At 37.1% G+C, this 23,458-nt stretch overlaps 1 protein-coding gene and 1 long non-coding RNA gene across 14 annotated transcripts in view; one reads left to right on the top strand and one right to left on the bottom strand.

Annotated features, from left to right (window-relative positions):
• The window catches only part of LOC139364229 (uncharacterized), a 75,451-nt gene extending 52,988 nt beyond the window's left edge, over positions 1 to 22,463 (top strand). For both annotated transcript variants that reach the window (XR_011625677.1, XR_011625676.1), the window contains exon 5: positions 6,442 to 22,463. This is a non-coding gene — a long non-coding RNA (uncharacterized lncRNA). The remainder of the gene's footprint in view (positions 1 to 6,441) is intronic.
• Positions 1 to 23,458, bottom strand: part of LOC105467643 (centrosomal protein 128) — a 458,395-nt gene that overhangs the window by 30,615 nt on the left and 404,322 nt on the right. For all 12 annotated transcript variants that reach the window (XM_071099786.1, XM_071099789.1, XM_071099780.1 and 9 more), the window contains 2 exons: positions 19,639 to 19,716; positions 15,654 to 15,767 (listed from right to left, as the gene is read on the bottom strand). In XM_071099786.1, coding sequence (XP_070955887.1) covers positions 15,654 to 15,767; positions 19,639 to 19,716 — 192 coding nt within the window. Of the gene's footprint in view, positions 1 to 15,653; positions 15,768 to 19,638; positions 19,717 to 23,458 lie in introns of those variants that run through there.

The following is a 23,458-nucleotide window of genomic DNA, read 5'->3' as shown; positions in this document are numbered from 1 at the left end:
TTTGTATTTTTTTCATTTCACTTTCATTTATATCTACTCTGATCTTCATTATTTCTTTTCTTCTACTAATTTTGAGTTTAGTTTTCTTTTGCTTTCTGGTTCTTTAAGATGCATCACTCAGTTTTTTATTTGCAGTTCTTCTGCTTTTTTGATGTAGGCATTTATTGCTCTAAACTTTCCTCTTAGTACTGCTTTTGCTGTACCCCATAGGTTTTGATATGTTATGCTTCCATTTTCATTTGTTTCAAGTAATTTTTAAATTTCTCTTAGTTTCTTTATTGACCCACTAGTCATTCAAGAGCATACTGTTTAATTTCCATGTGGTTGTATAGTTTCCAAATTGATTTCTAGTTTTATTCCCTTGTGGTCAGATACGATACTTGGTCTTTCAATTTTTTTGAATATTTAAAGAAATTCTTTTTTTAAAGAAGTTCTTTAAAGAATTTTTAAAGAACTGTTTTGTGACCAAACATATAGTCTATCCCTGTCAACGATCCATGTGCTGAGGAGAAGAATGTCTTCTGCAACCACTGGATGAAATGTTCTGTACATATCTATTAGGTTCATCTGGTCTATACTACAGATTAAGTCTTACGCTTCTTTGTTGATTTTCTGTCTGGACAATCTATCCAATGCTGAAAGTGGGGTGTTGAAGTCTTCAGCTATTATTGTATTGGCATCTATCTCTCTCTTTAGCTCCAATAATATTGGCTTTATATATCTGGGAACTCCAGTGTTGGGTGCATATATATTTACAATTGTTATATCCTCTTGCTGAATGCACCTCTTTATCATTACATGATAACCTTGTCTCTTTTTATAGATTTTTGCTTTGAGATCTATTTTTTCTGACGTAAGTATAGCTACTGCTGCTGTTTTGGGTTTCTGTTTGCATGAAGTATCATTTTCCGTCCCTTTATTTTTAGTCAACATATGTCTTATAGGTAAAGTGTGTTTCTTGTAGGCAACAGACCATTGGGTCTTGTTTCCTTTTTCAATCCATTCAGTCATTCTGTGTCTTCTGATTGGAGAATTTAGTCTATTTACAATCACTGTTACTACTGATAAGCAAGAACTTACTCCTGTCATTTTGTTATTCATTTTATGTTTGTTTTCTGGTCGTCTTCTTCCTGTCTTCCTTTTTGTGAAAGCAATTTCTTCTGGTAGTATGTTTTAATTTCTTGCTTTTTATTTTTTGTGTATCTGTTGTAGGTTTTTTGATTTAAGGTTATCATGAGGTTTGCAAATAACATGTTATTTTTAACTAATGATAACACTTCAAGAACAAGCAAACTAATAAACAAGCAAAGAGAAAACTAATAAAAACACTTTAACTTCACCCCTCCCACTTTTAAATTTCTTTGTCTCTATTTTTATCTTATGCTATTTATGCCCTGAAGAGTTGTATTTATTATTAGTTTTGATTGACTTATCTTTTAGTCTTTCTACTGAAGACATGAGTACCTTATACACTGTAATTACAGTGTTATAATATTCAGATTTTTCTGTGTACTTACCATTACCAGTGAGTTTTGTACCTTCAAATGATATAGTATTGCTTGTCAACATCCTTTTATGTCAGATTGAAGGACTCCCATTAGCTTTTGTTATAGGACTGGTCTAGTGTTGATAAATACCCTCAGCTTTTGTTTGTCTGGGAAAGTCTTCACTTCCCCTTCACATTTGAAGTATATTTTTCCTGGATATACTATTCTAGCATAAAAGTTGCATTTCTTCAGCAATTTAAATATGTCATGCCTGTTTCTCCTGGCCTGTAAGATTTCCACTGAAAAGTCTGCTGACAGATGGATGGGAGCTCCTTTGTATATAATTTGTTTCTTTAATCTTGTTGCTTTTAATTTTTTTCCTAATACTTGACCCTTGGGAGTTATATGTTTTGAGGTGGTCTTATTTGGGTTAAATTTACTTGGTGTTCTATAACCTTCTTGTACTTAAATATTTATATCTTTCTGTAGTTTTGGAAAGTTCTCTATTATTTCATTGAAAGACTTTCTATTCCAATCTCTCTCTCTAGCTCCTCTTTAAGGCCAATAACTCTTGTATCTGTCCTTTTGAGGTGAAGACTAAGCTCTATTTTTTAATCTTGCCCAAATTCCTGTCTAAGGGGTCTGGGGAGTTGTGCCCTACAAACTATAAATTCTCATCAGATGGGTTTTATTTAATTCTATATATCATGACTTACTTTCCAATCTGACTCTGGCATAGCATTACAATACAAGGAAGAAAATAAAAATATTTTACCCCAAAACATGTTTTTCTGCCATATCTTGAAATGGCCCTGCAAAGCCATCCTTTGTGTGGGAAAAACTGCATTTGTAAAGAATCTCTATTAACATAGCTAGATCTTTTTCTTCAGGCCCTCCCAATCCTGAAGAGATTAACTAAAAGTCTAGCACCCTTTAACGATCTGAATAGGAAATATTTGTCATCTATTGTCTCTAAGGGCAGCCACTATAAGACTTCAAAAAGACCTTGGTCTCCACAGTCTTTTATCTTAACCTGAATATTTCCTTTCTATTGATCCCAGGTCTTTAGACAACCTCAACTAATTGTCAACCAGAAAATGTTTAAATTTACCTATAGCCTGGAAGCCCCTGCTTTGAGTTGTCCCACCTTTCTGAACCAAACCAATGTATTTCTCAAATGTATTTGATTGATGTCTCATGCCTCCCTAAAATATATAAAACCAAGCTGTACCCCAACCACCTTGGGCACATATTGTCAGGACCCTCCTAAGGGCTGTGTCATGGGCTAAGGTCACTCATATTTGGTTGAGAATAAATCTCTTCAAATATTTTACAAAGTTTGACTCTTTTCATCAACAGAGGCTATTTTCTAGATCTTATTGGTATGCTTCATTATTTTTTATTTTTTTTTTGTCTCCTCTGACTATATATTTTCAAATAGCCTGTCTTTAAGCTCACTAATTATTTCTTCTGCTTAAGCAATTCTGCTTTTGAGTGACTCATGCATTCTTCAGTATGTCAATTAAATTTTTTAGCTCCAGAATTTCTGCTTGATTTTTAAATATTATTTCAATCTCTTTGTTAAGTTTATCTAATAGGATTCTAAATTCCGTCTCTGTGTTATCTTGAATTTTGTGGTGCTATTTAAACAGCTATTTTTAATTCTCTTAAAAGTCACATATTTCTGTCACTCCAGGATTGGTCCCTAGTGTGTTTAGTTTGTTTGGTGAGGGCATGTTTTCATGGATGGTTCTGATGCTGGGGGATATTTGTCAGTGTCTGAGCCCTAAAGAGTTAGGTATTTATTGTAGCCTTGGCAGTCTGGGCTTGTTTGGATCCATCCTTTCTGAGAAGGGTTTCCAAGTATTCAAAGGGAATTGAGTGTTGTGATCTAAGTCTTTGGTCACTGCAGCTTTGTCTGCATTAAACGGCACCTGAAGCCCAGTATCACTGTGACTCTTGCAGACTTATAGAGGTATTGCCTGGTGGTCTTGAATAAGATCCATGAGAATTCCCTGGGTTACCAGGCAGTCTCTTGTTCTCTTCCTCTAATGTCTGCCAAATCAATGAACTCTCTCTCTCCATGATAAGCTGCCTGGAGATGGGGAAGAGGTGACAGAAACATCCCTGTGGCCATCACCACTAGGACTCTGCTGGGTCCATGTGACTAACTCCTGGCTACTGGTCATGTTCACTCAAGGCCTGTAGCTTTTCCAGTTAGCAGGTAGTGAATCCAGCCATGCTTGTGGCCTTTCCTTCAGAGCAGTGAGCTCTGCCCCAGCCCAGGGCAGATCCAGAAATGCCATCCAGGAGCCACGGTCCAGAGTTGGAAACTTTAGGGATCTACTTGCTGCTCTATTCTACTGAGGCTGAGCTGACACACAAGCCAGAAGACAAAGTCCTTCCTACTTTTCACTCTTCTTTCCTCATGAAGAAAGAGTCTCTCTCTGTGGCCACCATAGTCCCAGGCCCATGATGAGTACTGCCTAACTACTACCGATGTTCACTCAACAAACTTTCAACCAGATAATGCTGAGGGCTCTTCATTCAGCTTGTAGTGAATGCTGCCAGGCCTGGGTCTCTCCCTTCAGGGTAACAGGCTCCTAACTGGTCTAGTGCTATTTCAGAAATGTTGTCCAGAAGCCAAGACCTGGAATCAGCATCCCCACTGTGCCTGAGCTGTTGCCCAAGCTGCAAGACAAAGTCCCCTTTACTCTTCTCTTTCCTTTTCTCAAGCAGGAAGTCTTTCCCTGTGACAACTACAGCTGAGAATGTGCTGGGTCACACCTGAAGCTAGCACAGGCCTGGGTCTTACCTAAGGCCTGTGGCGAGTACTGCCTAGGTACCACTTAGGGTTTTGTTTTTTTTTTTTTTTATGATGGAGTTTCACTTTTGTTGCCGAAGCTGGAGGGCAATGGTGCAATGGCAGCTCACTGCAACCTCCACCTCCCGGGTTCAAGCAATTCTCCTGCCTCAGCCTCCTGAGCAGCTGGGATTACAGGCGTATACCACCACACCCGGTTAATTTTTTTGTATTTTTAGTAGAAACGGGGTTTCACAATGTTAGCCAGGCTGGTCTTGAATTCCTGACCTCAGGTGATTCGCCCACCTCAGCCTCCCAAAGTGCTGGGATTACAGGTGTGCAAGACCTACAGGCTCTTTAGTCAGCAGGTGTTAAATCTTGTCATGACTGGGTCCTTTCTTCAACAAAGCAGGTTCCCTTCTGACCCAGGATGTGTCTAGAAATGTTATCTGGGAGCTAGGTCATGGAATGAGGGCTTCAGGACTCTGTCTGGTACCCTATTCTACTATGGCTAAGCTGATACCCAAGTTGCAAAACAAAGTCCTCTTTACTCTTCTCCTTTCCCCAACTAAATCTGAAGGAAGGAGTGTCTCCTGAGCTTTGAGCTGTATTGCCTTAGTTGGGGGATAGGTGATGCTAGCACTCCCTTGATAGCCCTGGCTATTGTCTTACTAGGTCACGCCAATGGCTCCAAGCCCAGCACGGTACCAGGCTTGTCCTTGTGGCTAAACTGCCTTTCAAGTTTATTTAGGATCCCAGAGAGCTTTAGTCCATAGTGATGGGTCTAGCTAGAACTCCGATTCCAACTATCAGGATGGATGATTCCCTTCTGGCTAGTGCTCGTCTAAATGCTTCCTCCATGGGCATGACTAAATTCTGACTTGTGTTGCTTTCCACTGTGACAGGGTAGCACTGAGTTCCCATGCAAAGTTCCACAATCACTGTTCTCTCTCTTCCCAAAACACACAGATTCTCTCTCCCACCACATGGCTGCTGCCAGAGGATGGAGGAGGAGTGGGGAAATGTAGGCAATTCAAGATAGTCTTTCCTACCCTCTTCAGTGCCTTTTTCCTTGATATGATGTTAGAACCAGATGCTGTGATTGCTCACCTGAATTTTGATTCATATAGGAGTGCTTTTTTGTCTGGATAGTTAGTTGTTCAATTTGGTTTTCCTGAGAGAGAGATAGGGGGACAATTGCTGGAGGGTTCTATTTGACCATCTTGCTATGCCTCCTCCCCCTGATTATTCTTTTAATATCATTAGGAGCTGTAGTAATGTTCTTCTTTCATTCCTAATATTGGCCATTTGTATCTCTCTCTCTCTCTCTTTTTTTTTTTTTTTGAGACGGAGTCTCGCTCTGTGGCCCAGGCTGGAGTGCAGTGGCTCGATCTCGGCTCACTGCAAGCTCCGCCTCCCGGGTTCAGGCCATTCTCCTGCCTCAGCCTCCTGAGTAGCTGGGACTACAGGCGCCCTCCACCGCGCCCGGCTAATTTTTTGTATTTTCAGTAAAAACGGGGTTTCACCGTGGTCTCGATCTCCTGACCTTGTGATCCGCCCGCCTCGGCCACCCAAAGTGCTGGGATTACAGGCATGAGCCACCGCGCCCGGCCGTATCTTCTCTTTTTTGTCCTAATCAGTCTGGCTAGAGATTTTTAATTCTTATCGATTTTTTCGAAGCATCTGCTTTTAGGTAATTTATTTATTTTTTTAATTTCATTGATCTTAAATGTACTGTATCCTTGCTTTTACTTACTTTGGGTTTAATTTGCTCTTGGTCTTCCAGTTTTTTACAATGGAAGCACAGACTATTGATTTGAAACATTTTTTCTTTTGTAATATACACATTTCATGTTACAGATTTCCCTCTGAGCACTTTTTAGATGATCTCACAAATTTGGATAAATTGTGTATTAATTTTTATATAGGTAAAATATTTTCTAATTTTCCTTTTGATTTTCTTGACACATCCATGGATTATTTGAAGTATCATGTTTAACTTCTAAATATTTGGGAAATTTTTAGGTATCTTTCTGTTATTAATTTCTAATTTCATTCTGTTGTGGACAGACAACATATATTGTATAATTTCAATCATTTTAAATTTATTGAAATTTGTTTTATTGTTACTGGGGGGGTCCTTGTTCTTAGAGCTCCCAAGATGGTGGCAAGCCTTTTGTTCTCTGACCTGGGGTTCTTGGCCTCATGGATCCCAAGGAATGGAATCTTGAGCCATGTGGTGAGCGTTATAGCTCTATTAGAAGCCGTGGGTCACAGAAGAGAACCGTGGAACCCAGCAACTAGCGTTCAGCTTGATTAAGATGAACCAGGATACTTAGCCATGCAGGAACAATGGCAAGACTTTAGCCTGATTGGGAGTGGCAATGGGCACCTCGTTGGATCAGGAGCGCAGTGGACACCCTGCCAGATCCAGAGGGGTGGAAGTCAGTGGCGGGTCTGCAACCGCAGCAAACAGCAGTGGTGGATGGCGAGCAAAAGCTCAGCTCCAGCCGTAACAAACACAGACCAGAAGAACATGCAGTTGCAAGATTTAATAGAGTGAAAACAGAACTCCCATACAATGGGAGGGGACCCAAAGGGGGTTGCCATTGCCAGCTCGAATGCCTGGGTTTATATCCTGAGCATTGTCCCTCCCCCATGCTCTCAGGTGATAGATGATTGGCTATTTCTTTACCTCCTATTTTAGCCTAATTAGCATTTTAGTGAGCTCTTTTTACTACCTGATTGGTCAGATGTGAGCTAAGTTGCAAGCCCCGTATTTAAAGGTGGATGCGGTCACCTTCCCAACTAGGCTTAAGGATTCTTAGTCGGCCTAGGAAATCCACGTAGCCCTGTCTCTCATTATGACTCAGAATATAGTCTACCTTGGGAAATATTCAATGTGTACATGAAAAATATGCGTAATTAGCTGTTTTGGGGGAAGTATTCTATAAATGTCAATTAAATTTACTTGGTTAATAGTATTGTTCAAGTCTTCTGTATCTTTACTGACTTTCTGCCTACTGTTTTATAAATTGCTGAAAAAGGAATGTTGAAATCTCCAACTATAATTATGGATTTGACTATTTTTCCTTACAATTCTATCAGTTTTTTCTTCATATATTTTGACACTGTTAATAGGAGAACGCACATTTATGACTGTTATTCCTTCCCTTTACAATTGTTGACTTATTCATGATTCAATCACTCACATTTATTTCTTTCACTTTTGGAAAATGAGGAGGTTTAACTCTATTATATCTTTAAGTTCTAATATAAGTCTACAAAATATTGTCAGAATTTTTTATATTACCTCGAAACAAAACTAGCCAAGTTAACCCTAAAAGACTACCCTCAAATAAAAATATTTCAAAATGCTGTGAACAATCAACATAACAGAATATAAAAAACAAAACAAAACAAAACTGTCATCTCCTCTAATTCTATACTGATAATTAATTTGTGGAACTTCTATAAAAGTAAATTTTATAAGGTGACCATAAAATGAATGTTTCCAATTCCTAGCTATCTTTGCACCAAAAGCTTAAGTATTAAAAAGGAAATATTTGTTAAAAAGGAACATTCTTTGCAATTCTAATGATCTCAGCTTTTGCTTCTTACCAATTCTTATATACTTAGCACAAGGACCTATTTTCATTGCTGTCCTAAGTCTCAACAAACTAGTTAGCCAGAAATCTCTGCAAAAATTCCACTGGGTGAAGGGACTTGCATTTTCTAATATTTTTCCTGGGTTTCTTCCACTTCTCTTTCATAACCCACATTGTAATTGTTTTTTAAAAAGCTGTTCCAACCTGACTAAATGTCTTTGCTAAACTGATCTCTAATGATGAATATTTAATGATACCCACCAAGTATTTTTCTCTCTGGAATATTATAAGTTCAAAATGTATGAGACAAATGATACATTTAATTTTTTAAAATTTTAATTTGTCCAGCCCTTCCCCTGGAGAGAAGGAACAAACACGTATGTATTTCAGATTCCCTGGCAAAAATATTTTCCTGAATTTGTCTCTAGCCTAATAATGCACTGTCCCTCCATTTCTGCCCTACTCTGAATTCCCAGTTCTCTATCAGTGCTCAAGAAAATTTAATCTCTTCCTCAGTAAACTACTTTATTCCTATCTGAAAGTTTAATCTGGGCAGATGTTTTACTTAAAGTCTGCCCTCCATATCTCCATCTGTGTGGCTGCTATTTTACATTTTAACTTCCAAGAGGGTGAGGCTATGATTGTCTCCATCTACCCATCTTTCCATCTACTCATTTTTCCATCTACCCATACAAATACTCCACAATTTAGCACTGTGCCATCTACACTAAAGAACTCAATAAATGGTCATATGATGATCATTTCTTGACCAAAGTGCAGAAATTAAAGTTTGCTGTGGTGGAAGCTGGGAAACAGGAGATTACTGCTCTCACATTCTCAGTGTCTTGATGTAAAAAAATTACGGGGCTGCACCAGATCATCTCTGAGTCCTCTCAGCATTAACATTGTATAATTCTAATCTATCCAGACAGAAACAGTGAACAACCAGTACTTTTAACTATGCAAACTATGCAAATTTACCATTGGGAATCCAAATTGATACAACAATATTAAAAACCCAAAGCAAGCCAGACACAGTGGCTCACACCTATAATCCCAGCACTTTGGGAGGTGGAAGATCGCAGATCATCTGTGGTCAGGCATTGCAGACCAGCCTGGCCAACATGGTGAAACCCCATCTCCACTAAAAATACAAAAATTAGCCAGGCATGGTGGCACATGCCTGTGATCCCAGCTACCTGGGAGGCTGAGGCAGGAGACTTGCTTGAACTCAGGAGGCGGAGGTTGCAGTGAGCCAAGACCATCACTGCACTCCAGCCTGGATGACAGAGTGAGATTCCATCTAAAAAAAAAAACCAAAGCAACACTCATCTACCATATTAACAGATTTATGAAAATATTCCTCTAGATAAATCCATTTGAGTCTCTTTGACTAGTTTTCATAATAGGACTAATATCTAATTGATGTTTTATTGTATGAAATTAGATATTCCTAGTGTGTCAATAATGAAAAGATTTTACTCAATTTTTTTTCTTTTTACTTACTTCAGACTTGGCTTCACATGACTTTAATCCATTTTCAGAAACCAAATCCACTCATAGTGGATAAAAATTTGCCACAAACAAGCATACTCAAAAAGATGTGCCATTGACATAAGAAATTAAAGGGAGGGGTGTGAAGATGTTTTTAATGATGGTTCATAGGAATCAGTGCTTAGTCTCTTAAAGTGACTTTATTGGTTTTTTTTTTTTTTTTTTTTTTCTTGAGATGGAGTCTCGCTCTGTCACCCAGGCTGGAGTGCAGTGTCACGATCTCGGCTCACTGCAAGCTTTGCCTCCCGGGTTCACCCCATTCTCCTGCCTCAGCCTCCTGAGTAGCTGGGACTACAGGCATCCACCACCATACCCAGCTAATTTTTTTTTTTGTAATTTTAGTAGAGACAAGGCTTCACCATGTCAGCCAGGATGGTCTCGATCTCCTGACCTCGTGATCTGCCCGCCTCAGCCTCCCAAAGTGCTGGGATTATAGGCATGAGCCACCACACGTGGCCTTAAAGTGACTATTTTAAAGGAAACAATCATTGTTTGGATGAATATATCATGATGTTTGTTAAAAACTAATAAATTTAATTAGTTTTTCTTAGGTATTTAGTACCTAGAATTTTGAATTAGAGATGATTAAAAATAGCTTATATAGTTACATTTGTTCACAATCTTTCTTTTCTTAATATTTTTATGGAGTAGATTATTGGGAAGGGTAAAAGCATGTGGCTTGCTAAGGGAATTGGGTTTGATAAAGTACGGTTCTAATAGGTTAAAATATTAATATGCTCATCTAAGTACCCATGTTGATTTCTGAATAAGCACTTTAGATCCATTACAAATTTCAGATTTTGTAACAAAGAAAAAAATACCAATTCAACTGGCAACCTTTTGTTTAATTTTTGAAGAGCAGGATGAAATTGACTAGTTAAATATGGCGAGCAGGTTAGTCTTGACCACTTCAAGAGAATAAACATATCTTCATATTTCAGCATGATTTGATTGCCTGTAAGGTTTTAAATGTGTCATGTAATCTTTACTGCAAAAATAGCAATTAAATTTTTGTTAGAATTTTAGAAAGGCTGAAACTAGAAAATGATTTTTTAAAAGTTTTTAAAATCACCAATTTAACATGTGTTGTACACTCACTCTGTGTTCTGGAGTCAAGGCAGTGCTTGCCTTCAAAAGCCCACACAATCTAGTAGAAGAGCATTTCCCTAACATCAATATTCACCTATAGTTTTACTACTGTTTTCTCTTACATTTACTTAAAAGTTAACCTTGCACTCTAAATCTCTGTATAGGGGAGGCTTAAAGGATGGAGAGAAGCACAGAGCTGTATTTGCATATTAGTTTACATATGACTTCTTATCAAAGCATGGAGTAGTTATAAATGAGATAACTGGAGTATTGTAGGGTTAATGCTCTCTCAAATTCTCCCATGGTTGCCACTACTATTCCTAAGCAATATCTGTAAAAATCAATGTAATAATCCATTAGTGATATATTTTTATAGTCATTAAAATAAAAATGTTTATACATCACCTACAATCTTGAATTGTACTAGGAATTATACATAGCATGCTTTAGAAGCTACTGTTGTAGAAGATTTAAGATATGTACAGAAATAGCTGACTTGAGAGAGAAAGTGCTAACAGCCATTAATTGCTGTGAGCAAGGTATAAACAAATCACAAAGATTCAATGAGAGAGAAATGAGTTCAAGGAACAAAAAATGTACTTATATCACACACGTGCTTACACTGAACAAATATGACAGGGCTTTGGCAAACTCTGCTTCCATGGACTCTGCCGAAAGCCATTATTAATGCTTCCTCACCTACCTCATCTTATCCCATAAAACATCTGTTTGTTTAAAAAGAAACTGTATACTAACTCTTCAACTACAAGTTAAAAATCATGACTTTTCTTTCAAGGGGAAGAAGAATGGAGAATAAACATGCCTTCTGCAATTTTACTAAAAAATTCCAATGTTAATTAAAACCATATATTTAGTATGGATAAAGATAATAAATGGGGATGTCTTGGATAAAACCATGCTCCTCTGTGAATTCAAATTAGTGATGCTGTGTTACTGGCTGACTTTTGAACATTCTGTTCTATTTGAAACAGCTGAACCAGGAAGGAAGCCTGTATGTCCTACAGAAACCCAATTAGGCTTGATGAAAGAGAGGCCATGAAATGCTTTTCTTGTCTACCAAGACAGAGAAAATGTTGTGTTAGATTCAGCTTTGAAATGAATTCTAAATATAAGCTTTTAGATCAGGCTTTGTCCAGTTAGCTTGGTCAACTTAAGACAATATTACATTTGATGCTCTCACAATTGGGGATGATGGTCCTGCTCAAAATCCTGACAGGCTTCTAGAAAGCTGATCCTTTTTGTTCTGGTGATTGCCACAGGAATAAACAGAGGAGATGGCTCTAGCCTTGGAGTGACTGAAAGAGAACCTGACTTGCCCACTTCCTGCTAACCCTTCCCTACACCAGCAGTGTGGTCATGTTGGATGTTTCATTACCTTCTTACAACAGCAACAACATAAGAGAAGCCAGCTGCCAACACAGTCTGCTATTCCAACAGTTATTTGTCTGTCAACAGGAATATAGTCAGAATCTACAACTGAAATTCTAATAGTGATCCTCTCCCAAACTGAGATGTGGATAAATGTTTTCTTGTGCCTTGTCAGTATGAACCTCTTTTCAAAAGACTCTTGAGCATCTTTTTTCCTCTGAACCCCCAATGCAGTTTACTGGGGCCACTTTTATGGGGCTATCTTTATAGCATTTAGCCCTTTTCTTTTTTGTGCCACAGTAATTTGTATGAAGGATTTAAATTCCTAAGGGTTGGTAATGTTTTTTCTTATTGTGCCATTCTCTTGAGCTCCTAGCACAGTGCCTTGATTTGCATTAGAAATCCAATAAATGTTTGATGAATTCTGTGTTTAGAAAAACAACAACAAAAACATGAATATTGTCCAATTACAACAAAAAAGTCAGAGATTTTTGCTTCATTTTGTTCACTGACGTGAGTCCCATGCACCTAGAAAGTTCTTGGCACACAACTGACACTCAATAAATATTTGCGGAATGAATAAGTATTATGACTTTCCAAAGAGCTTGGAGAGTATCTATTTGATTGGCAAATACAGAAAAGGAAATATGTCACATAATGTGTAAAAGAAGAAGTAGATTAGTGATTTCTTCTTCCTCTAGACCAGAGGTTGGAAAACATTTTCTATAGAGGGCCAGACAGTAAATATTTTAATCTTTGTGGGCCATATGGTTTCTGTAGCAACTATTCAACTCTACTGTTCAGTGCAAAAGCAGCCAAAGACAATATGTGAATAAATGAGTGTGGTTGTATTACAATAAAACTTTATTTACAAAAATAGTTGGCAGGCAAGATTGGACCCATGAGCAGTTTGCCAACCTCTGCTCTAGAGCACCTGTGTCTGTTAGAATTAAGATAACTAGGTAAATATTCTCTCCTTTAATACCATGCTTTCTGCATCTTTACACATTTGTTCCCCAACCACACACCCACAGGTACTGTGATTTGCAACATGGTAGCTGTACAATATATGTTTGTTGCATTAAACTGAGTTTTACACTGATTTCCTGGAACTGTAGTTTTCAGTAGAACCAGTTAACTCAAGTCCCTGTAATTTGCCTTTTCTTTGAATTCTGTCTTAGCAAATGTGGGGAAAGTTAATAGCTACTGAAATAATGTCTTCTGAAACTGATGGAGTAAGGGGCACATTCTCTCTTGAGTTCCTGTTTCTCTTATTTGAAGCATTTTCTTCAGGATGTCAATGAGGTATCATAGCTGGCTCTTCTGATTATCCATGAAGACAAGAAATGACTAACACAACTTTCTCATTACTCATTTAAGCTCACTGTTCTTTTAAAGCTGCCTTCTCTCTCAGTCTTTTTTAAAAACTTATTTTCATGAAAGGAGTATGAGAAAATGACCACTGGTATCTACAATTGGCAAAAATGTGTTCCTATATTTTCCTCTCCAATGACTACCAAAAATGTTATATTCCTGTGAGTTTTACGTCAGATTACTATATTATTTCAGGCCGGAACCTGTGACATATGGTGATAGTAGATATATCCATTGCTGAAATGTATCCGTTTAAAAAATATTTAAGTAGTATTAATGTGGAACAACGCCAAAATAAAATGTGTTCTGCAGCTCTATCCTATATTTGCACTATCTACATGCAAAATTTTCAAGCTTATTTTTCATTTTGCTAAGTGCTGGCCCCTCTTATGAACTAGGCCTGATTCCCTCTTCAGCTGCAAATGTAATTTTAAAAAGAACTCCAATGAGATTACTTGCTGAACATGTTAAACATTCATAGCTTTGCCATATGCTGTTATGGAAATTGCATTGATTTATAGCAATTTGGGTGCCACTAGATAGCACTGATTCACCTGATACCAACTCTAAGTGTACTGGAAAATAATGTTTTAAATGTTTCATTTGCATCTAGACCTCTGTTGAACTAAGAGGCATGTACTATGTTTATGCATTTTCGGAGAACACTGATTTTTACATATTGAAAATATATTCCTGTATTTGGTGACTTCTAGAAAAAATTAGGTATATAAGGTCTAAACTCATACTGTCATGGCACAGTGGTCAATGACGTAAATTACTAAAGCCAGGCAGACTTAGGTTTTAATCCTGATTCACCCATTTAATTACTCTACAGCCTTGCTTTCTTCAATGGTATAAAGGAAAAATAGTCATGCTTATCTGAGAGGATTGACGTGAATATTAAATATGATAATGTATATAAGGCATGTAACACCTACAAAAAGAGAAATGTCTTGGGGTTTGTTCTAAAATATGCTCAATATTCATTAGCTCTTGTAGCCTAAACTTTGTATTTCTGTTATAGATTAGCGGCACTCCTTTAAATGGTGGAGAAATGCTTGAGTTTGCAGGACCTGACTGGGAATGTTGGAAGATGATTTAGAGAACTTAAAAATTGCCATACGAGACAAGGTCACTACTATAGTGAATATATGGATCTATTAAAAACAAAGGTAAAAGGGAACAAAGTCACAGGATGTTCTCTTCACAGTAAGAGTATCAATAACCTGTCCTAATTGTGTTAATTTTTATTTGGAAGGGAGGAAGTATAATGCTCATTTTAAGCATGCTAAGAAGGACTTATGGAAATGAACACTGTCTTTATATCCACTGAGCATTCTATCCAATTACATTCAGAGGAGGAAAGACGCTTCTTAGAAATAATTATATTTCACAGTAATAAGTGAATATATACAGTGTAATGAATATTCATACATATTCAAGTTTGTAAGAACACAAAAAAGCCAGAAAACCCTTAGCTTTTTTTTTTGTAATTGACTTGGAGTGCACATTTGAATATAGATGGATTCTCTCTGGGTCAGCATTCTCAACAGAGGGCATCTTTGCCCTCCAGGGAATATTTGACAATGTCAGGAGACATTTTTGGATGTTACAACTTGAGATGGGAGATGTTACTGGCATCTAGTGCATACGTTTTAGGGATGCAACTAAATATACTGCAATGCATAAAACTGCCTCTACCACAATGAATTAACTGGCCCCAAATATCAAGAATGCCAAGGTTGAGAAACCCTGCTCTAAACTGAGAGCTGCCCAAGATCAAATGGATTTAAAATCACCCAGATCCCAGATGGATACCGGGTAGGCTCTAGAGAATGTATACTTTTTGTTAATATAGTTAAGTCTTCCCAGTGTCCTGTGCTGGCTCCATGGTAATGAAACAAAAGCTGAAGTATCAATACGGAGTTCATATCCCCTCTAGAAGAAAATGACTAGAATTCCAAAGTACAATATATTATCTGACCTACTGCAGACTTCAGTGTGGACAGCAGCTAGACTTATACATAGAAGAAGGTGAACATCACACTAAGACTTTGACCAAACAGTGACCAGGGGTTTCTTGGCTCTTAAGCAGCACCAGTTCCCGTGAACAAGTAACATATCAAGCAGTGATGGCATAGACTTAAGGCTTACTTCCCAGACAAAATGTGATAAGCACAAACTCTGGATTTTTATTCTCTATTTTCACAGAATTGAAAATCTATTTAATATATCAAGGAAAATATTTTCTTTCACAAGTGCCCTTACACAAACAGAGGCTGCTTAAGAGGTTGTAGCCTTAAACATGGATACTACTTAAAGACTAAAAATGTATATAAAGAACATTACTTTGAAACTTTTGGTTCTGTACTTGATGTCATCTTGGTGATGCTGAAGAGAATTTCTGCGAACTCTGTATTTAGAGTATCTTCCATCAGTTCTCTCAGATGAACTGCAGGAATCCTGGGGAAAAAAGCAAAGGGTCTGAACTGGTAGATGAAAGAAAATTGGTGCTTGAAATTAGAGTAAGAAAGAGTCTATATGTAGCTAAAAATGAAAATAAATAATTACAAAAATTTAGAGATATATAGGAGAATCACAGGCCACCATAGAGAAAGAAGGTTACATGCAGTGGCTCAAACCTGTAATCCCAGCACTTTAGGAGGCCAAGGTGGGAGGACTGCTCTACTCCAGGAGTTCAAGACCAGCCTGGGCAACATGATGAAACCTCACCTCTATAAAAAAATACAAAAACTAGTCAGATGTGGTGGTGCATGCCTGTAGTCCCAGCTACTCAGGAGGCTGAGGTGGGAGAAGGAGGATCGCTTGAGCCCAGGAGGCAGAGGTTGCAGTGAGATTGTGCTACTGCACTCCAGCCTAGGTGAAAGAGCAAGGCTCTGTCTTAAAAAAAAAAAAAAAAAAAAAAAAAAAAGAAAAAGAAAAAGAAGAAAATTGTCACTGTGGATAAAACCATAAAAATACAATGCATCCTACAGTGGTTACCTGAATTCTTTTAACAACTAGTCCCTATTCCCATCTACAGTGACTGACACCCTTTAGAACAAGGTTCAAGCAGCAATGTACTGTCCAAAGATGTCATTAATGACACATGCCACATTTGGATGCTGTGTACTATCCCTTGGATTGGTACTTAGCGTCAATATATTCTTGTTTTAAAAAATTGCTACCTATAAAACTAGAGCCCTTTTACTTCACTTATCCATAAACAACATCCTACCTTTTAACTATTATGTCACGTAGATTTTTAAATTTAAGGATAGCTCCTTTGCCTTTATAAACAGAAAAAGATTCAGGTAATAAAAAAAATTAAGAAAACAAAAATTTCCAGGGCCTGCCTTTTTTTCTTTCTTTTCTCTTCATTTCTTGTGGGAAGAAGGAACACAGCAAACAAGTTACTCTAGACAATTATTTAGACATTTCTATTATTATTTAGGGAGAAATTAGAAAAACAATGAGGATAACTGATTTTGGTATGTAAAAAAAAATACATATAGGGATTTAGTGTCCCTCAACGTCACAAGAAACCTTAAACTTACTGAATGTTCAAGCTAGAAGGGGTATTATAATTCCAAAGTTCTCATGCTTAGTACAAAAACAAAACAAAACAAAAACCTCTAAAAACTAGAGCCCAGGGAAGTTAAAATGATTTGCCCAGGGCTGGACAATTTGTGGCAGTTTGGACTTGGAACTCAATGCTACTTCCTTTCCACCTAATCAAAAATGTAATGTTTAAATATGGAATTGTAGAGATAAAACAATTTTTTTTTGAGACAGAGTCTTACTCTGTCACCCAGGCTAGAGTGCAATGGTGTGATCTCAGCTCACTGCAACCTCTGCCTCCTGGGTTCAAGCAATTTTCCTGCCCCAGCCTCCTGAGTATCTGGGATTACAGGCATGTGCCACCACAACTGGCTAATTTTATATTTTTAGTAGAGATGGGGTTTTGCCATGTTGGTCAGGCTGGTCTTGAACTCCTGAACTCAGGTGGTCCGCCCACTTCAGTCTCCCAAAGTGCTGAGACTACAGGCGTGAGCCACCATGCCCGGCCAACAATTCTTTCAAAATAAATATGACCACATTTAAACAAGAATAAAGTCAGGCCATCCAAATAGGATAAGGTCTGTACTCACACTTAAAGTCATAGGATATGGTCTATGTATCAAGAAATACGTATATAGGAACCCAGAGATAATATTGTTCAAGTGCCTCGTCACATGAATGTGGACATATCTCCTGAGGCATTAAGTGATTTTTGTCTGGTGCATGAGTTTGGACCAGAACTTAGGTCTTTGTATTCTTGCTCACACCACACTGATTTTTAGAAGGTTTAAAGGGTTTGAATAAATATAATCTACATCTAATAATCTCAAGGCTTTATGTATTTCATTTAAGGCCATGTCTAGTCATTTTTGTTAAGTTGATTAAAATCAGCTCTTTGTAATCACATAGAGGACTTTAGAGTACACATGTAGAATGGATTTTAAGCTAAAAGCAGCAGGGCGAAGCAGATGGGCTCTGCTGTTTTACACAGAATTAGATCCCACCTCCAGCTAGTTTATGGGCTCCAAGCTTCAGTGTCCTCATCTATAAAATGGGCGAAAATAATACCCATCTATAGGGTATCTCTGAAGATTAGGAAACATGTACCATAAAGTACTTAGCACCTGCTAAGTATCATGCAGTGTGTGCATAACACTTGCTAATTAAAATTAACTCTTTCCCTTTTCAAGCTAAAGGTTTCAATTTTAATATATTGGAAAGTACAATGCTGAACTCTGAAAAAGACCTTCCCCCAAAATTTCACTATTTAGGCATCTTCATATGTGAGTCTGTATGTATATGAGCTAGACTTGTAGATGATCACCAGCTCATAGGATTAAAAATAATAATAATTAGCCTTTTGGTAATAGTAGAGAATACAACTTTTAAACTGTACTTATGAACATTCAGTTCATTGTAGACAACTGGGGCAAAAATGATCTGTCACTGGAAGTTACACTTTATATTTTTATGCTGGTATTAGACAGGTGTCTATTTCTCAGTGACGAGGGCCACCTGTTTCCCATACTTTCTCTTGTCTCCCCTTCATTTACTTGGATAATTTCTGTTAGCTACAGAGAAAAAACGAAAAGAATATGGATATAACATATTGCCTCCTAACACATCGGGTTGTTTAAGAGTAAACAGAAATTGCATTGTTTTGGATACTGGTTTCATAATTCTTTAATAGATATTTAAACTGCAAATATATAATCAAATCATGAGAACGAATCAAAACTCAGTAAAATATATTTGAAACACTTGGTTTTGTTCAATTTGGGATAGTCTAGCTTTGTAGATGTGTCAGCTAAACTGGATCTCACTCAAAAATGTTAGTTACAGAACTACCAAAAGATGCTTAATGCAAGGTAATTTTAAGATAGTGTAGACCTTGGGAACCACATTTTATCAATGCTTCCAATAAATCAATATGGCATGATCTGGCTATTTTCCTATCCACTGTATCTTCAAATAATATGTCAGATCTAAACAGAATCTAAATATAACATAAGTTATATTTTAAGGTCAATGTGAAATATGATTACATGGTTGCCAAAAAGAAATCCTTCCCATTGTTAGCTTCAGCTATACACGGTCAATAAATTATAAATCATTAAAATTTTACATTGCATCTGCAGTCCTAAGGCTATATATGACATTCTTGGGACCAGACCTTGTCCGGCAGGACTGGCAACAGAGATATTTGTTTTGAGTATCTCCTCTATGAGGAATTTAAAAAATTACAGAAGGTAAATTAACACATGTAACAAATTGGCTTGATAATGAAATGCTTTGTGGTTAGAGGTCTATCAATAAATGGCCATGAAATATGAAATGTGAAATTTATGTGGGTTTGAGTTCATATGTCATAGTATAAAGATAACCTGGGAACTACCATATGTCTAAAACAAACAGTACCCATATAATTCACAAATTAAAATTGCTAATCAAAAAAGTTACCTGCTGTCAGTGTAATGTGTAACTCCCTTTAATTCTTAGGCTTTTCTAAATTATTGTTAAAGCTTTAGGGGCCCAACTGAGCGTCTAGTAGTACAGTAAAAGTATCTTCCTATCTTGTGCTAATATATAAGTTGCACCTGTTTTCAATTCTAACTTCACAAATGTCAATAAACTCTGATAAGGTGGTATGTTAAAAGTCCCCAATGTTTTTTAGTCCTTCTTCCTTCACTATACTTTTCTTTGCACATCAGGAAGATGTCAAGTGTTCTCACTCAGATAAAATACTGAAAGAGACAAGCCAACTCTTTCTTACTCTGAAGTCTTTGAAATCTTCTAGTAGGCTCAGTTTCTCAGGCACAGACTCCAGATGGTCCAAGGCCACTCGGGTACTCTGAAATAGAAAACATAAGGAAACCAAACGTTATAAAAAATTGATTAATACTCTCAGAATCCACATACTAAAAGTCAGATGCACCACTGGAAGAAGCAGTTCAAGCTGTAGATTTAGACAGTCAAATAAGAACATATATAATAGTGTTTCCAAGATAAATGTATCTTTTGAAATCAGAAGAATTATTTCCTTTCAAAAACTATATGAGATGCATTTGCAAGACTGATTCAGATACAAAAATCCTTCCTGGATAATTGCTTTCAACTGATATGCTATGAAACTTTCTATAGACTATTTCATATTAATATTAATTTACAAACCTGCTTCAGTGAACATCAGAAATAAACCATGAGGTAATACTGAGAAATAGATGAATCTGCAGTTACTTATCTATGGAGCATACTAGAGATTCTCAAATGTTGCCATTATAAAGAAGAAAAGAGTTCTCGGCAATTATTTCAGTTAAAAGGGAAGGAGGAGTGGTTCTCAAGATTTGGAAGAAATATCTGAAATTAAACATTTGCTTCAGGGACACAAGATCCTGTGGATCATAAGTCAGTAACTTATTGCATAGTCTTTAATTAGCTGATCACTTACACCCACCTGTGAACATTAACAGAGAATGATCTGAAAATTATTTCAAAGCAAACATAAAATAAAAAGTTAAATGGTAAAATAACCTTAAGACTAGAGACTGCATATATATTATAAGCATCTCTGTATTCTCAGTTCTGTCACAAGGCCACACATCTTAGGCGGGTAACAGGTGCTAGCTCTTACATTTAAAATGAATTTTAATTGTTCAGTGAAATAAACCATAAACCCTATGGCTGACACATGGGAAGAAAGTGATGTGTCCTGCAAGAATCTGGACATGAATTTACACAAAGTTGCAGAGAAGTAAGTGTCCCCTCAGTATTCCATGTACTTCCCTACTTCTCCCCTGTGAAAGTTCTAAACAATGGATTCTGAGAGTGTCACTTCTGGAATGAGACAGTTGAACCTGAGCATTCCCCCTTCTATCCCAGCCCCTGCCATGAGGACCCTGATGGCCACATGCTCCAAAAGGCATAACTACAAGATTAACATGAGAGCTGCCCACCATATTGGATTTCATGTGAGTCACACAATAACCTCTATTGTGTTAAGCCATAAGATTTCAGGGTTAGTTATCAATGCATCATATAGCATTAATTATCATAAATAATACCTACCCTGAGAATTAAATAATGAAATTGTAAGCTAAATAAGTAGTCAACTGGCTCATTTTGTGGAATGGGGAGTCTCTCAATTAAGAATATGTATTTTTTTTTTTTTTTTCCGGAGACAGGGTCTCACTCTGTTGTCCGGGCTAGAGTGCAAAGGCACATTCACAGCTCACTGCAGTCTCAACCTCCTGGGCTCAAGCGATCCTCCGACGTCAGCCTCTGAGGACCTGGGACTACCGGCATACACTACCATACCCAGATAATTCTTGTATATTTTTTTCTCGGGAGGAGTTCATTATTTTCTCAGTTAACTTTCCTATTTGAAATCTCCTATTTCCCCGAACAGAGAGATGCTGTTCTCTACCTGGCATATCCAATCCAGAGCCTCATTGACGCAGGTTCCCCCACAGCATATACTTTACGTCTTTCACAGGGTTCAGGGGTAGAGGCAGTTATGGAGACAGAGGGCTGAGGGTCTAACCCTTCCTTACAGACACTTTCAATGTACCCATCCACCCCCTCCTTCAACAGTAACTGTGCTGATTATTCCCATGCAAAAGCCTTTCCAGAATTTTGCAGGGTGAATGATCTTCGATTGCTTTCCATTGCTATCCTCTTGGCAGGTCCTTGAGTTTCACCTTGTCTGTTCCGAGTCATTTTACTACTTTTCAGTGTTCTGTGACTTGGAGTTACAGATGTCTTCTAGTTTTGACAGGTGTAAATCAGTTTTTCTATTGCTTCATATCCTTATTTTTGTAATGAGATTTTTGAGAAGGGCAGAAACATCTTAACTCTGCTATTCCGAAAAGGAAATCTGCGTGCTGTTTCTTCAGGTTCGTAAAGTTCTCTTTCTCAAGTTCCATTTAAAGGATTTAGTATTTTGTTCCTTCTGCTTTAACATTTATATTATTGTTAGTCTTTAGGCCACATGTACTCACTCACACTGCTGTGAGTTTTAGATGACTTTAGTTAATTTTTTCATGTGTAGGAAAGATTCACCAAAGTGATGTGTTTGTTACTATAGGCCACGACATGTAGGCTTAGGAGCTTGCAGTTTTAGCCACTGTATATGCTATATTTATTTAAACAATAAAATTATAGGTTTTCTCAGGAATTATACTGACCCTTGAACAATAAAAGACAAAGCAATGCCCTGATGATTTTAAAGCAAAATTTTATGCATTGCATAAAATCGTCTTCAGAAACACACTCCAATAATATCTGTAGTATTAAAACTTTATTTCCTTTGTTTGCCCCATATTTTTCTCATTTAGAAGTGATCTTCTGAAGCAAGGTTAAGTAAGTATGTAAAACTCATTCTGTGCTCAAAATAAGCAAATGATCTCTTGCCCTGCTGTAAAACGCAGCATGTTATGTAAATAGTTTTGCTTAAAATTTTCAATCAACCAGGTGACTACCTGAAACCATTCTTTTCCTTGCATGCGTTTACATACTATTTTTTGACTAATATGTTTTTGGATGTATATTCAAATGGCTATGTTTTTGTGAGTGAATTCTGAAAAACTCCTTAACTCCTTCTGTTCTCGGTGCAGTTATTTTTATTCTCCCCTCCCTTGCCTTCCCCCCCACCCCCATATCTCCATCAACCAATCTTTATACTTTCTCACTATTGATTTCACTTGTGGCTTATTTTATATTCCATTTATGCATTGCTTATAAATACCTTCCTCAATATCAGAAACACTTTCTGGTACACATACCTTTCTTTTCATCCTTATATTCTAGTCAATTAACAACAATGTCTATCTTCGAGATCATAGAAAGATCCACAAACATAGACGGCATGGTTCCTGTTCCTCAGGAGCATTTAGCTTACCCAGGGGAGCAAAGGATGTAATAATTATACAAAGAAAAAAGTTATTTGTACTTATTTTAAGGGAATTGCATGCACAAATGCTGAACTAACTAGGGCATTTTCAACAACAAGATAGATGTGAAGTAATGAAGATGATGAGTCCAATCCTACAGGCATCTCAGATCTCATAATTTCATGATTAAGTGATTTTTTTGGGAGAAAAATATATTTTCTGGCTCTTCTCTCTCTTTCTCTGCATCTATGTGAGTGTACTTAAAACTGCCATTTTGGCATACAGACTCAAGAACATGAATAACATTGCAACTTTTTCTTTTTTTTTAAATTTAAGATTGGCTGGGATTCTGTGATTAGAATCTTGTCACATTACTTGAGATTTCAAAATTATTTTCACCCCAAAGCTCATAGCCAGAGAGACAAGATCCATTAGCAGATGAATAGTTCAAAATAAGGAACTTGCTGTATTTCAGAGATGTCATGAGGACCTATGTCATGTTAATTCCCAGGCAAATACTTTGTGCAGAGTCAGGGAAACATTTTGTCTTTTAAGTTGGTTAATTTTTTTTCTACCTTACGTTATCTAATGCCTTAAAGGGCATGGACAAGTCCCCACTGTTAAAAAATTAAGGGAGCAAAGTTTATTTCAATAATGTCACCAGCATATGACATGTGCTTAATTTGTCTTTAATTCTTTTCAAGA

This window comes from Macaca nemestrina, chromosome 7 (assembly GCF_043159975.1).
Source record: "Macaca nemestrina isolate mMacNem1 chromosome 7, mMacNem.hap1, whole genome shotgun sequence".
Classification (NCBI taxonomy): Eukaryota; Metazoa; Chordata; class Mammalia; order Primates; family Cercopithecidae; genus Macaca; species Macaca nemestrina.
This window is presented reverse-complemented; position numbering and strand designations above follow the sequence as displayed.